We start from the raw sequence: 13,576 nt of genomic DNA, 5'->3' as shown, positions 1-13,576 counted from the left end.
ATACCATGTTAAAATCACCACTTATTCTACAAGCTTAAGCTAATAGGATAAGGTAGATTTATTTATATATTTTATATTTTCTTACAAATGCGACTAAGCTAGGCCTCAAGCTTGCCTTATTCTATGGTAGAGCCAAAATTGAACATGTTCATTTAATTTTGAGCTAGCTTTTGTATGGTGGAGTTGGTGGCGGTAGCAGTAGCAGGAAGTTATGGTTATAGTAGATGCAATTAACATAAATTTTTTATTTTTGAAAATATTGAAAGCATGCTTTCTTTTATCTTTTTTAAGAAATAGTAGAAATAACATTAAAAATGAAAAATAAAAAATAAAAAATAATAATGACAACATATTTTTTTCTCAATTTCTATAATTTTATTCTTAAATAAAAAAATAAAAGTGACAATGAAATATGTGATTTTTTATTTACAAATATTTCTTCTTCATCTGATTTTATTTTCTAAATCATAAGAGTGCCAGCCATCTACTCTATAATTTATGACGTTTCATCGAGATCAAATTCTATTAAAACTCAATACGTTCGTCATGTCTAAATTCTGATAAATATGAACCCATATATATATATATATATATATATATATATATATATATATATATATATATATATATATTAAATAAAAATGGATATCGAGAGAAGTTAACGGAAGTGATGGAGAGAGAAGTTACGGCATCGCGGAGCATCCTTCGCACGTTACGGTGTTCTGTGATACCGAGATCACATAAAGAAACCACATCGACTTACCACACGAAAACTAGCGAGAAATATAGAAAGTTAACGGTGCAACAAATTACAAGGATCAGAGATCGAGGGAGAGATTATGGTACTACTGAGGTAGTAGCACGGTTGGAACGGAGCTAAGATTCCACCGGAGTGGCCTAGGTTCGAAACGTACGGGCATCGATTAAATATGGGGATCGTATGCTCCCTGTCTGGTTTGCTCGGTAGAGTCGCCATCTGGTCTGCCAGTACTTAGGTTGTGCTGGTGTGACGTACTCATATGTGAAGGGGCTGCCATGCTGCTGGGGCTCCCCCGCGGATGGAGAAGGTACGAGTAAAACTTGTCTGCTCGTATCGAACATGTTCCAGTGGAAAAAGAGCCTAGTGGAGGTTGCTACGCGCGTGAAGTTCTCCTCACCACAAACTTTGATTGCAGAAATTAATAGATTAAATGACTAAATCAATTGCCTTATATTGCGCTAGCTCTTACCATGAGTGGCGAGCAAAGAAGGGTAGGCTTGGTCTTACAAAAAGGTTTGGCTTGATCAACGGTTAAGCTTGTCATGACGTAAGTTTAAATATAGCACTTATGGAGCAATTCTAATCATCCTGTGGAGACCAAGACCTAGCTGACGTATAGATGCAGGATGGGTCAATCCTCTACATCCTAACATAGCTTTGATCGAGTCTCCTATGATATGTTTTCTTACAAAGGAACACTCTGATGTGCTTAACCGCTTGTATTGTGACATTGTCTAGTACAAATCTTACATGGAGTCCAAATTTCCAACATTTTGACTCCAAAGTCAATTATAAGGTCATGGCATCATAATCTCGGCCATCATTTGGGCACAATTCAAGAACTAAAATTGATGTCGGGCTCAAGCTTGGAGTGTCAAACATTAAATTAGTTGAGAACTCCACTTCAAAGAGCCCTACTTAAAGTGGTGCTAAGGTCCAATATAGGCAAGACTTATTAAGGATTGATAAACTTAAGACTGCAAATGGGTCGGATTGACCTGTGACCCAACTTGCTTAGACCCGACTTGACCCATTTTGGAGGATCCGTGATATTCTAAAATTGGACCAGTTCTATTTTCCGACCCATTACTGAATTCAGACCCGACCTGACTCGACTCGACTCGACCTATTTGAAATTTGGATAATTTTGAGTTTTCAATCCTACGACCCAACTCGATCTGAATCTATAAAATTATTTGGACATGCGAGAGTGCAAACAAGTTCTGAAGCCATGGATAGATTGACCTGAATCGGACCTGACCTTGACCCGAACCGATCCGAATGACCTATTAGGTTAAAAATTGTAGCGGTGGACTAGATCCGACTCGACCTGGTCTTCTAATAGATTGAGTATGGATCTAAAATTAGGACCCGAATAAGAAACCAGATTGGTTGGAGTTACTTATGACCTGATCCGATCCGACCCATTTGCGCCCCTAACTAAATCCTTCCTTTACTCTAGCCAAGGAGTATGTAGTTCTAATTTTTGTCAGTATTTCCTAACTGATTCGCCTGAATATCTTTTTGTTATTATTTCATTTCAATTGTAAACCAATTGTTATTGTTTTAAATAAAATAAAATAATAAAATAAAAGAGAGGCTATGCCTGAAAAGCTTCCAGCTTAGAAGGGAATGATGGCGCAAAGCGCTTGCATGTGATATGTTTGACCCAACACTTCATGAAACAACAAGAGCCTAGTAATTAGGAGTTTTTCTTTTTCTCTCTCATTTGTTTGAGTTCTGCATGCAACATAGACGTATAACTTTACTAATCCTGACACTACATAATTAGGTGGTCATGTTTTTCTAACTTTTTAAATATAATAACCCTTATTATATTTCTCCATTAAAAATTAAATCATGATAAATTTCAAAAAAGATTCTAATGTACTCTAAGAAGGAGTTGAAGGGGGAAACTTTCCTCAATTTAGGATAACTTAGGTTATATGCATAGTAAAGTCCCATATCCACCAAGTCCAAATTCATAGTAATCTATTGGCCCTAGGCTCATAATAAATGTTAAAAGCTTATTTAAATGAAGCATATAATAGCAGATTAATTTTCAATAATTCATAAAGAAGAAATATTAGTATCTTATAGATGCTTAAATCTTCTTAAAACTTATTATATATCTATAGTTTTTGATGACCATATGCACGTGCAAATTGCATATACATTATTTTTAGTGCTACATAAAACGGCAACATTTTCCAACTTTTAATTTTCCAAATAGTCATCATTAGTGCCTCTTAAAAGGATCCTAATGTCTCTGGACTTCGAGAATGAGTCGATGGTATAGAAATCCCCCTCAACTTAAGAACTTCCATAATTTTGTGCATAATAAAAATCCCACATTCTCCAAAACTTAAACTCACAATGATTTATCTCCACAGCAAAACATAAGATGAAGAATCTAATGCAGATGCATCATAACTGTTATGTCTATATCTATCCACTTTATCTATCTATCTACTTCTAACTTCTTATACATATTGATATAATGAAAAGCCCATCGGACAGGATGTTTGTTAATCAGAAGCCTTACCCTTGAGAGAAAATTTTCCTGCATGAGAAGGTGCATAGAATTTTCAGGGATCTTGTAGTCATATGGTAATAGAGACCGAAATCTACTTCCATGTCAAAATAGATCACGATCTCTTCAATGTGCAAAAGGGATGTAAACGGGCCAATTTGGACGGGAGAGGGCTTTTGGGAGATCCTGTCTAACCTGGGCCAGTAAGTATGGGTTTCGAACTGGACTCGGCCATGTTGAAGGCTGTAGGCCCGAGATGGGCTCTGATCTGATTAGGATGCTCCTAGCCTGACCTGGAACATGGTCTAGATACCATCTTGTTGGCATCAATCTTGAATTCTTGATACACATAAATGATCACAACTCCAGTAGCATAGAGTCAATGAACAATTAAACACATATATACATACATACATATGCTGTAGTGTATAATGTGTATAGCCCTGACTTGCTCTTGGTTCCTCATCCTCTGGTGCTGGATGAGCCAACCACCCTCATTTTTTATGCTCAAACCTGTAACCCAGGGCCTCACCCAAAAAGGCTAGTGAGAAAATATATTTAGATTTCTTGTTTATGTATAAATACCTAAAATCTATCCGGTGCATAATTGATGTGAGACTAAAAATATGTCCGTACAGGTCCTCCTTTACTCTCTTAGTTGCACCAGCAGGGAATCGAACGTGAGTCTATACCATGGCAGGGTATTATTCTACCGGTAGACCTCTGGTGCTGAGCTTCGATACTTATACAAGACTAAGGAATACATTCCGGCTAGCTTTTTTTGGTGAGGTTCTAGGTTGTTGCATCTGGTCTTCTTCTTGCTTAGGACCCAATGTAATCAGAGATGTTGATTAGCTCACATATAAGCTCATATTATATAGTTCTCAAAACAAGCTCATAATTCGTAAATCGGGTCACTCTCATCTAACCAATAGAAGGTTCTGAGTTCAATTCCTCGGTGGTGCATCCCTAAGTACTTGAATACGAGTAATTTATACTGTGTGAGCCTCTAATGATTTTGTTTTGCAAGGCTAAAGCCATGCCAAGAAAGCGTTGGCTGGTTTGTGCTGATGCAGTAAAGAATAGTTTCCAATGGACCCGACCTGGTGCTTCAAAGCCCCATTCAAATCCATAAGGCCAGAACTCTTGTGTCGGTCTGTGCACTCTGCTACATAAGATAATAGTGGGCTCAGATCAGCGATGGGATGGTTTGTTCTCTTCTCGACTTTCCTGTCTTGCTTCTGTAATCTTTCAACTGATCTTATATCCAGTTGAAAACCATCGAGTACATAGAAAGACATGCCGATGCCACCTTATTTGCAAGAATTTTGAAGATGTTGGCTGAGATCAATGAAAATTACGCTTGGATGGTGTTTGTCTAAATGCCTCTGAAAGTTCATGCAGCTCTCCTGATTCCTTGCCTTCTCTTCTGCACCTCTAGTGCTGCAATTCTATGACACTCGTAGTGGATTGTGTTTATCTTCAAACCTTGGATGCAATGCAGTCGAGGGAATCATATTAAGCAGCGTCTTAGTGTTCTAGTCGTTAATTCTCTTATGCACACTTTTGTGGGTATTCTTTCGAATAGATCATGCAGTTCACATGGCATGATTTCTTCCAAACCGTGCTTCTCTCAGCTTGCAACATTTTTTGACGGTGAACTTCTTTTTGTGAGTCATAAACATACACAAGCAGTTTAAGTAACCCTAGTCTGTAGGAGTTGGATTGAAAATTACTCGTTTTGAACGTGATCCAACAGTTCAGAGTCTGTTGTTCATTGTAATGTTTAGTCTAAAATTTAATGGATTTTTTGTTGTTCGTGCTCTTGCTTTTGTTGAGTGAGGTTTACTGTTATATTACATGGAACGTAGAAGGGGCCAAAGTTGCCACCACTGCATATAAGTGATAGCTAGTGAATCATTTAAGAGTTAATATCCTCGCTTCATAAACACAGGATTACAAAAAAAATTCAAAATTAGACCAAAGCTAGAAACTTTTGCAATGAAAGGATACAACTTTCCAGTTGAAACACCAACTGAAGACAAGCACTTCCTTTGATCAGTTGTTAGTATGCCTACATATCATCCCTAAGTACTTATCAGACCTCTTTACAGAATGTTTTGCTAGATGTGATGCATACTCTTTGTGATGACTAACGATATTTCTAATATCTCACTGATTAACAATAGAAAACAAACACTTTTCTTTGAACATTTTTTAGTAAACCTATCTACATATGTATACAATATGAGTTTCAGTGGTCCCAAACTCGGATATGTAGCCCATTGGGAGCTTCAACCCTTGGAAATTTCAGTATTTTATCTCCTCCAACTTCTTCCCATCTGCAACAGAAATATGAGAACAATTAGAATTATTCTTGAGAGGATTTAGAGTGCAATCTATGCCCAAGATAGAAGGTGCCCTGTTCCTCTAGTCATTTAACTCAAGCTATGAGACAAACGACAGAGATGTGTGAGCTGATGCTTCATTACAAAATTTCAGGAATATTTTTTGATGATCTTTTCCCAAAGAAAGGGGAAAAAAAAACCTATTTGAAGATCAAAGGGCAGAGACAGAGACAGACCTGTATCTGGTCACAAAGTGGTGAAGAAATGCTGCAATTTCTACTATCCCCAGTTCTTTCCCTGGGCATAGCCTACCTCCTCCACCAAACATCATGAAATGCTGGTGTGATTCCAGGTTCTTTTCCTGTAGTTAGTGAATGACAATGTGGATTAGAGATCAAAGTTTGCATTCAATTAGAAAGAAGCATGCTAGATTTGAATTATTTAAGCATGTTTTAGCCTCATGCTCGCTCACCAGCCATCTCCATGGATTGAAGGTTAGAGGTTCAGGATACAAAAATGGGTCATAATTGATCTCCCTAGTGTAAACATAGATTCTCCACCCTTTTGGAATGACAAATCCTGAAGAAAAACACAGTAGATATCAAGCATTAAGGACCCAAATTTTGTTAAATTCCCGAGGTAACAAGAGGATAACTTAGCATAGGATTGATAAGAACCAAAAAAATATATTCCCATTTTTCTCCGAACCCACCTTTCATTTCCACATCTTGGGTTGTCTTCCTGAGCACCCCATTAACAACTGTGGCTATTCTTAGAGTTTCAAAAATCACCTATAACAAGAACAACATTTTTTTATCAGGCTACTCCACTGGAAATGTTTCAGATTAATAGGAAAGAGCCACTGAAACTCGCTGCTGGAGTCATCGACTTACCGCTCGGGTGAAACTCATGGACTTGTAATCATTCCAATCAACTGCATCTTTTGCCAACTTCCCTCTTCGGATTTTCAGATGTTCATTCTACAAGCGAAAATCAAGTGATAAGGACAACAAATACGAGATATCAAAAGTTATGCAAAATTGGTTACAAGCTTAATTCAATCAGTATAAGAGAACTTTTTGCACCTTTAGTTCCTCAAGAGCTCTTGGGTGATCATGGAGATATTTTACAGCCATCATTGAAGTTGTCGAAACAGTTTCATAGCCTGAATAGACGAGAGCGATGATCAGATCAATGATCTGCTCATCAGTTAATTTTACTTTTGTGGTATCATCATTCTTTAGGAGGGAATCGAGCATGTCATTATAAGAGCACTGAGAAGCTCTTCTCTCCTCAATGATCTCTCTCAACATGCCTACTAGTTTCTTCCTTGCCTGCACAAGAAATCTATTAGCAATGAACCAAAATCTTATAAATAATAAGAGATGGTAAATAATTTGTAGTACCTGGAATGCACGCCGGTAATTTGTGCCTGGAAGGTTGATGGGCAAGGAAAGGGTACCAAGAACAAGTTGGAAGATCTCAGTTTTGAGAGCTTCAGAAAGTGGACCATTTTCGATGCTAGCTATCTGCTTCAGGGCCGACAGCAGCGCCATCTGAACAAGAACTAAATTGTTATATTTTTTTTTAAAAAAAAAATATGTAGCTTTAAATTTTAACTAGTTATAAGTTCTGCATCTTTTAGATTGGAGTCTTTGCTTTCATGGGATTCGTAGATGATATGAACAAGAAGACAGGATTTCTCTCATAGCTTACATGGTTATGATCTTTTAAAGTTTCAACTCTGTGCCAGTTATGGCAGATTCTGTTATTTTTTGCTACTTAGGTAAACATAAGTAAAAAAAAATTGATCCTCTCACTTCAGGTTTGGTTAAGGCAGGGAACTGTAAATTGTAACTAGAAAAGAAGGAGAAATCCTACTGATGGATTGTAATTACTACAGATATGCATATTTTGTTGTAGAAGCTTCTGCAATCAGGATTTTGTTGTAATTACCTCACTTCATTGTGCATTGGAGAGAACAACTGACTATTGGAGAAGAGAGTTGCTCAATTAAAAAAGAAAAGAAAAAAATAGTGGAGAAGAGAAAAAAATAAAAGATGAAGGTTCTTCTCAAAAGAAAATTAAAGATGAAGAAGGTCTGAGTTTAGATAACCCATAGAACTGTTGGAAATTCTACAAACCTCCTTGGTTTTCTCTTGGATATCTATGACTTCCCCATTCCAACTGCTGAGGTGAGATCTCATGAACTCATCGATCTTGGGCAAGAGTTGGTCTCTGATCACTGGGGGATTGATGAGACCAAGCATAACACTTCTCATAGCCTTATGGAGGGAACCATGGATGGCTGCAATGTTGCATCTTCCCAATATATCCAGCATGGACTGTGGATAGCCAGGAACAAAGCCCTTCCCTTCATTCATGAGAATGAATCTATTAAGTTCTGGATCCATGCATACCACCGTAGGACATCCCAATATATGTGACTTAAACAAGCTCCCATACCTATAAATTTCCCCCAAAAAAATGTATAAGTGAATATCATGCTTGAATAAAGTGCAAAGAAGAAAAAAAATCATGTTTAACAGCAACCGACCAAGAATTTCCCCTCTAGACTTTGTAAAACTTGAGCATGCTTTACTTATATGTAAACCAGAAATTAAATACTCTACTGACATGCAGTATGCAAAGCTTCCACCTTCTAAAAAATGAAAATATATAATTTCTTAGAAGAAAAATGTAAATATATGAGAATTGTCATGCTGACAATTTATCACTGGAATCATCTCAAAGTAACTGAAAACAGGAGCTTTTATGAATTTATAAAAAGCAGGGATGATTTTCAAGCTTGGAGAAGTAGACCCAAGCAAAGTATTTCTGTGGCTTAAAAAAAAGGACCAAAATAGCTAAAGGAAAGGAAATGCATAAAGGACAGTGATGTAATATCAAATATCAAATAACAAGTACTTACAGAACCAGTTAAAACAGTGCAGAAAATTCCCTTTAGCAGACATGAATCTTGGATATGGAGTTCAAGAAAAGCTTAAATAACACAGACCACTTTCCAGAAAAAGCCACTGAACTCAGAATATCTACCTTTTTACTTGTGCAAATGCTTCATATCACATAAAACTCATCTTTCTTTTTGGCGGGTCACATAAATCATTTTTGATGACAAGGAACACCAACCAAAAAAGCCATCAATTCCCAAAAATCAGACTTTCTGAAGAACAAGGGAAGGGGAAAAAAAAAATCTGTTGCATCTTAGTAACAACTATTTATTATGAAACATAAGAGAAAGAAAGGGTATCGAAGGGATTTATAGTTCACCACCCCCAGAAAGTAAAGAGAATCCAGGAAAAGAACTACCATCAAGCCATCAGTTATTGCTAGAAAAAGAAAAATATATTTCCTATCATTGAGGTCCTTCTTGTTTTAGCAAAGGAAAAGAAGCTCCAAAGTCCAGAGAACCCATCTATCTCCAAGCTCACCTAAGTCTCTGGTTTTTCATGAAGCCAGGCCCTTGCTTCAGAAACTCTGTTGTCTCCCCAAAGAGTGGCCATCCCATTGTCCCTGGAGGGAGGCCCTTCTTCCTATACCTCACCTCATTCCATCTCAACAAACCACTGCAGGCAACCAAGAAGCCCAGTGCCAACCCCAGAACCCAACCCAAGAGCACCATTTCTGCACTCAAGCAGGTGCTCCCCAACCCACCTCCAGAGTCCTAGAAATGAGATGGGTGCTCCTGCTCCAAGGTGAGCATGCCTATATATAGGCCCCCAGACACCACACAAGATAAAATGACCTCCTGTGAAAACCCAGCACCACAACCACAAGTTAGAACAGTAAAAAAAGACAAGAACCCCTTGAGTCCACAGTGCAAAGGGGATGCACAGCATCATCCACCCCCTAATTCCAAGGCTAAATCCTCTGCATGGATGGTCAAAAGAGTTAGTTAGGGAGAGCATCACATGACAGTTTATAACATAAGAACTTCATGTATGGTCGGAGGATTGGATGTTTATACCTACAGGCTTTCAATAATGAGTTGGGGCGTGAAGATGGGAGGAGAATAAAGAATAGACACCAATTTGAAGGCAGTTGAGGTGGCACATGGTGACCACCCCATTGGAGCACAGGGGAAAAGGTTGTGTATGGTACTGTCAACAGCAGCAACGAAAAAAAAGAGAGGTCTTCACATGCCTATCGAGTAGATCTGCTTATCCCATTAAAAATAATCTAGCAACCCATCTCTTGGATGCATCTGATCAATTACAACTACAACAAATAAGACTGGATTCTAGATAATTAGATAATTTCTACTGTTCTTTCTGTTAAAAAAAAGGGTTCTTCTAAGTTGTTCTTGATAAAAATCTGATTGCAAATTTACATTAGTTTGATATGAGTGTTTCTTCGTTATAATGTCTCATTGTTGCATAAGTAAATGGTCTATGAGCTAGAGAGAGGGCAACACTTTTATTAGAAGCCCCTTTAAATATAGGGATATATTGAAAAGAGCTTTTTGAAGAAATTAATGTGTTTTGTACGGAGGAACAAAGATAAGTAGATGAGAAGCAAAAAAAAAAAAAAAGGGTAAGAGATGTAAATTGTCATAATTTTTTTTTTTTTTTGAGAGAAGAATGCAAGGGAGAGAGTTTTTGAGAAAAGAATGTATAACGACCATTTCACTGACAATATTCTATCTCTTAAGCGTATGCTTGTAGGATTGCCTCTTGATTCATGAATAGCATGTCTTCCTTAACCTCAAGGGATCAACCTAATCTTTGTGAACCTGAATCACCAAACATCTTTTACTTTTAGGACATATTTGGTTGGATGAGAGTTAGGTTCTAAAATGAGAATGGAAATGAACAACTTCCACTTTAGCTATTTAATTGAAAGAAGTACCACTCTTATTTTCATTCCAGGAGGAGTAAAAATGTTCCAATTCTTCAAACCCCAATCTCATATCTCCTCCTTCATTTAGCTTGATTTATTTATAAAATTAATTTTTCATTTTGTTTTGTTTTTATTACTAACTGCTGCTGCTATGAATCAGCTCGGCCAAAGAGCCAAGCAGGCCGAGCTACTAAAGGGCTCGGAAGATTGGCTATTTAAACCGTAGAGGTTGGCCAAAGATTGTGATATGCCTTCGAGGCGGTGAAGTGGTGGTTGCTATACTTGGGTGATGATAGCTCAAATGCCGGTCGCTCTTGAGATAGTGTTTGAAAGGGAGACTATGCTCGAACTTTCACTTGGATGCGGGATCCGGCTCGAAATAGCAAAGACAAAGAAGTCCTATTATTGAAAAATCTTCGATAGAAGTCCCTCCGATACTTAAATTAGACGGACTCTCAGAGAACAACGGAGATGCTGTGAGAGCGGCAAAGTAGCAGCATAAGAATGTAGAAGCCTTGAGGGCACTTACCTAGAGGGTCTTCTGGCAATGGTTAATATAGGCGAGGGTCAACATTCGCCGCTGAAGAATTTGAGCTTAAGGATCTGCCATTTTTGATAGCTCATCACATGTCCCAAAGGTCCCATGCGGGTGTTTCGTTCGAGCATCTAGCCCATGCAGTTTTGGAAACCACTTGTGATTGCGGCCAAGGTGTTGCCAGCTGGAGAGAGAATTTGAAATCCAAAAGACTCTATACGTATCTAGGTCGGTCACGTGTCGGGCTTTAACTTCGGGGGCTGCATGGCGAGCTCTGATTGGCCGGTCCGCCATATTGGCTGACGGTCGGTTTCGATGCGTATTGCTCATCAATATAGCCTTTTTTAATTTTTAATTATAATCTATCTAATTTTAATTTTGATTCCGATTTTGGTCGTGAATCAAACCTAAATTTAGTTTTAATATCTAGATTTTAATACCAAATGCGGAGTAAATTAAATAAAAATTGTTATTTACTATGCTTCAACTTTCTTTTCCTTTTCAATTGCATGTTACTCATCTTGCCTTTCCGGTTTTAAGCAAAACAGAGGTTGATGACCACGGAAAAGACTGCAAGCAGCCTTCATTCAAAATAAAAAGAACGAAGGCAAAAGAACCCAGGTGCAGACAGGAGCGGCTCTTGAAACCATTATAGGTCCGAAATTTCATTTTAAAAGCCACTTAATTTATGTCTTCATTGATCCATCTTGTGGCACATTGTCCAATGCTAATTCAGAAGGAGCCGTGGCAAAATAAGAAACGGAACCGAGTAGTTTTTGGATCAAGATACCCGAGTTACTAAAGCATTAAGGTGAACTTTTTAACTTGGGTTAGCAGGGTCTCTTATACTCTGGTCTGGCCATCTTTTGACTTTGCTTGAGGGAGCCGCTTGTCTTGAAGTGTGGAGAAAAGAAGTAGTTGGGATTGGTCCCAAGGAGATCCTTGGATGGTGATTTGACAACCAAGGCGCAGTTGCCCCTTGCTCTGCTTTTTCTCTGTATACCTTATGATATTTTATTGCCTAAGAGAATTAATAGCCTATTGGCTCATAGGCACGGACTGTGGAGCTAGCTCTCTTTCCTCGGTCCTCGAGGAATTCGGTTGTGTGCGAGTGAGGGAGTCCTATCCGAGGGACATGAAGCATGGGCGTGTGGAATAAGAAAGAGGATAAACTTGTAACCCTGACATGGGCATGGAGTCCGAAGACGTAACACGAGTCAATTTATTAATAAATGCATCAAATTTTTGGATGGCGGAATGTTTCTTTTTTCTTTTTTCAACCACCATGGTTTATGCTGGAGACAAATACACCCAATTAAAAAGCCGTGATCCATCCAAGCAAAACCACAAAAATCATGAGCAATAAAAAAAATAACTCAGTCGACAGTACCATTTATCTCACTATAGACATGTATAATCTGATGGAAGCCACACTCCTCTAGTAATCTTTGAATATCGTGGAGCACGGCCGATCCTCGTCTACATGTCTCCGACCCCAAATTTACTCGATCACTATAGCCGAATCCTCCTCGATGAGGAAGCGATCTGCACCTAGTATCTGCCTGGCGTAGAAAATATTCTCCTATGTAGCTCTGAGCTCGGCACACACCATACACGAGTCGAAGATCCGCTGACTCCCCCGCCGCCCTTAGTTTGGCGTTGTAATCCCTGATTGCGAAGCTTATACTTATACATTTTTCATTCTTAACCACACTGTCATCGAAGTTCACCTTAAGAAAGCCAGGAATGAGGGCACCCAGGATACGAGCACAGTTTGGATGCTGCAAGAGCAAAATGGGGGCTCCAGATGTCTCTAGCCAATCCAGTAGGTAATGCCTCAATGGTGCCGATGATCGCCGCCGCGTGCAGTAGAGCTCTGGCTGCCACCACCTTCGAGTGAGGGTTGCCACCCTCGAAAACTCGGACATTCCTATTTAGTCAGTAATGGTAGGCCAGATAGGCAACACAATTCCCCATCTTCTCAAACCTAGACACCAATACCGAGGTCTCCAGGAAGCGCAGAAAAGTCCTCAATGGACGCCCACCTATGCCACTGGCCAGGATGGGCCAAAGCACATCTCCACACAAGCTGTAAGAATCCTCACTCCCCGCCGCACCAACACGTCTCTGATAGGTAAGCATCCCCAAGCTATCTTTCATAGGAACAGAGCAACACGGGAATGTTTGTTGGTTTTATTCATGTTCGATTTCTTGACACTTTGGACCGGCGCAATTAGGATCTCATGTATACAGGGAATATGGAAGAGAAATTGTAGGAAAGAGTACGCTCGAGGTGGGAAATTTTAACCAATGTCAATATTACTGCTATAGGTTTAATCTCTTCCAAGTTATGTTTCGTGGTTGTCGGTCGACTGACTTTTAGATAAATGAGATAGAGATAAGGGACCCTAGGTTGGGCTACATTTGAACGTGATCTATAGGATGACAAGTTCACTATCTTTTCGCGTTTAGCATATCTTAGCATATCAGCTGAACAAGAGCAAGATTGTGACCCATGCACGAATAATGTTAATGGAGTT

General features: G+C 38.8%; 1 protein-coding gene across 1 annotated transcript; it reads right to left on the bottom strand.

The window, feature by feature from the left end:
- Positions 1-5,268: 5,268 nt before the first annotated feature.
- Positions 5,269-9,597, bottom strand: LOC103722877 (cytochrome P450 85A1-like). The gene is made up of 9 exons (XM_008813583.6): positions 9,094-9,597; positions 7,786-8,107; positions 7,048-7,197; positions 6,727-6,975; positions 6,535-6,621; positions 6,354-6,432; positions 6,114-6,220; positions 5,878-6,002; positions 5,269-5,635 (listed from the first exon to the last, which is right to left on the bottom strand). Exons 1-9 carry the CDS (start codon positions 9,282-9,284, stop codon positions 5,548-5,550), a joined length of 1,398 nt encoding a protein of 465 aa, XP_008811805.2. The 5' UTR covers positions 9,285-9,597; the 3' UTR covers positions 5,269-5,547.
- Between the last annotated feature and the right edge of the window lie 3,979 nt (positions 9,598-13,576).

This window comes from Phoenix dactylifera, chromosome 1 (genome assembly GCF_051530095.1).
Source record: "Phoenix dactylifera cultivar Ajwa chromosome 1, Ajwa_hap1_PhDact_Kaust_v1.1, whole genome shotgun sequence".
Lineage (NCBI taxonomy): Eukaryota > Viridiplantae > Streptophyta > Magnoliopsida > Arecales > Arecaceae > Phoenix > Phoenix dactylifera.
This window is presented reverse-complemented; position numbering and strand designations above follow the sequence as displayed.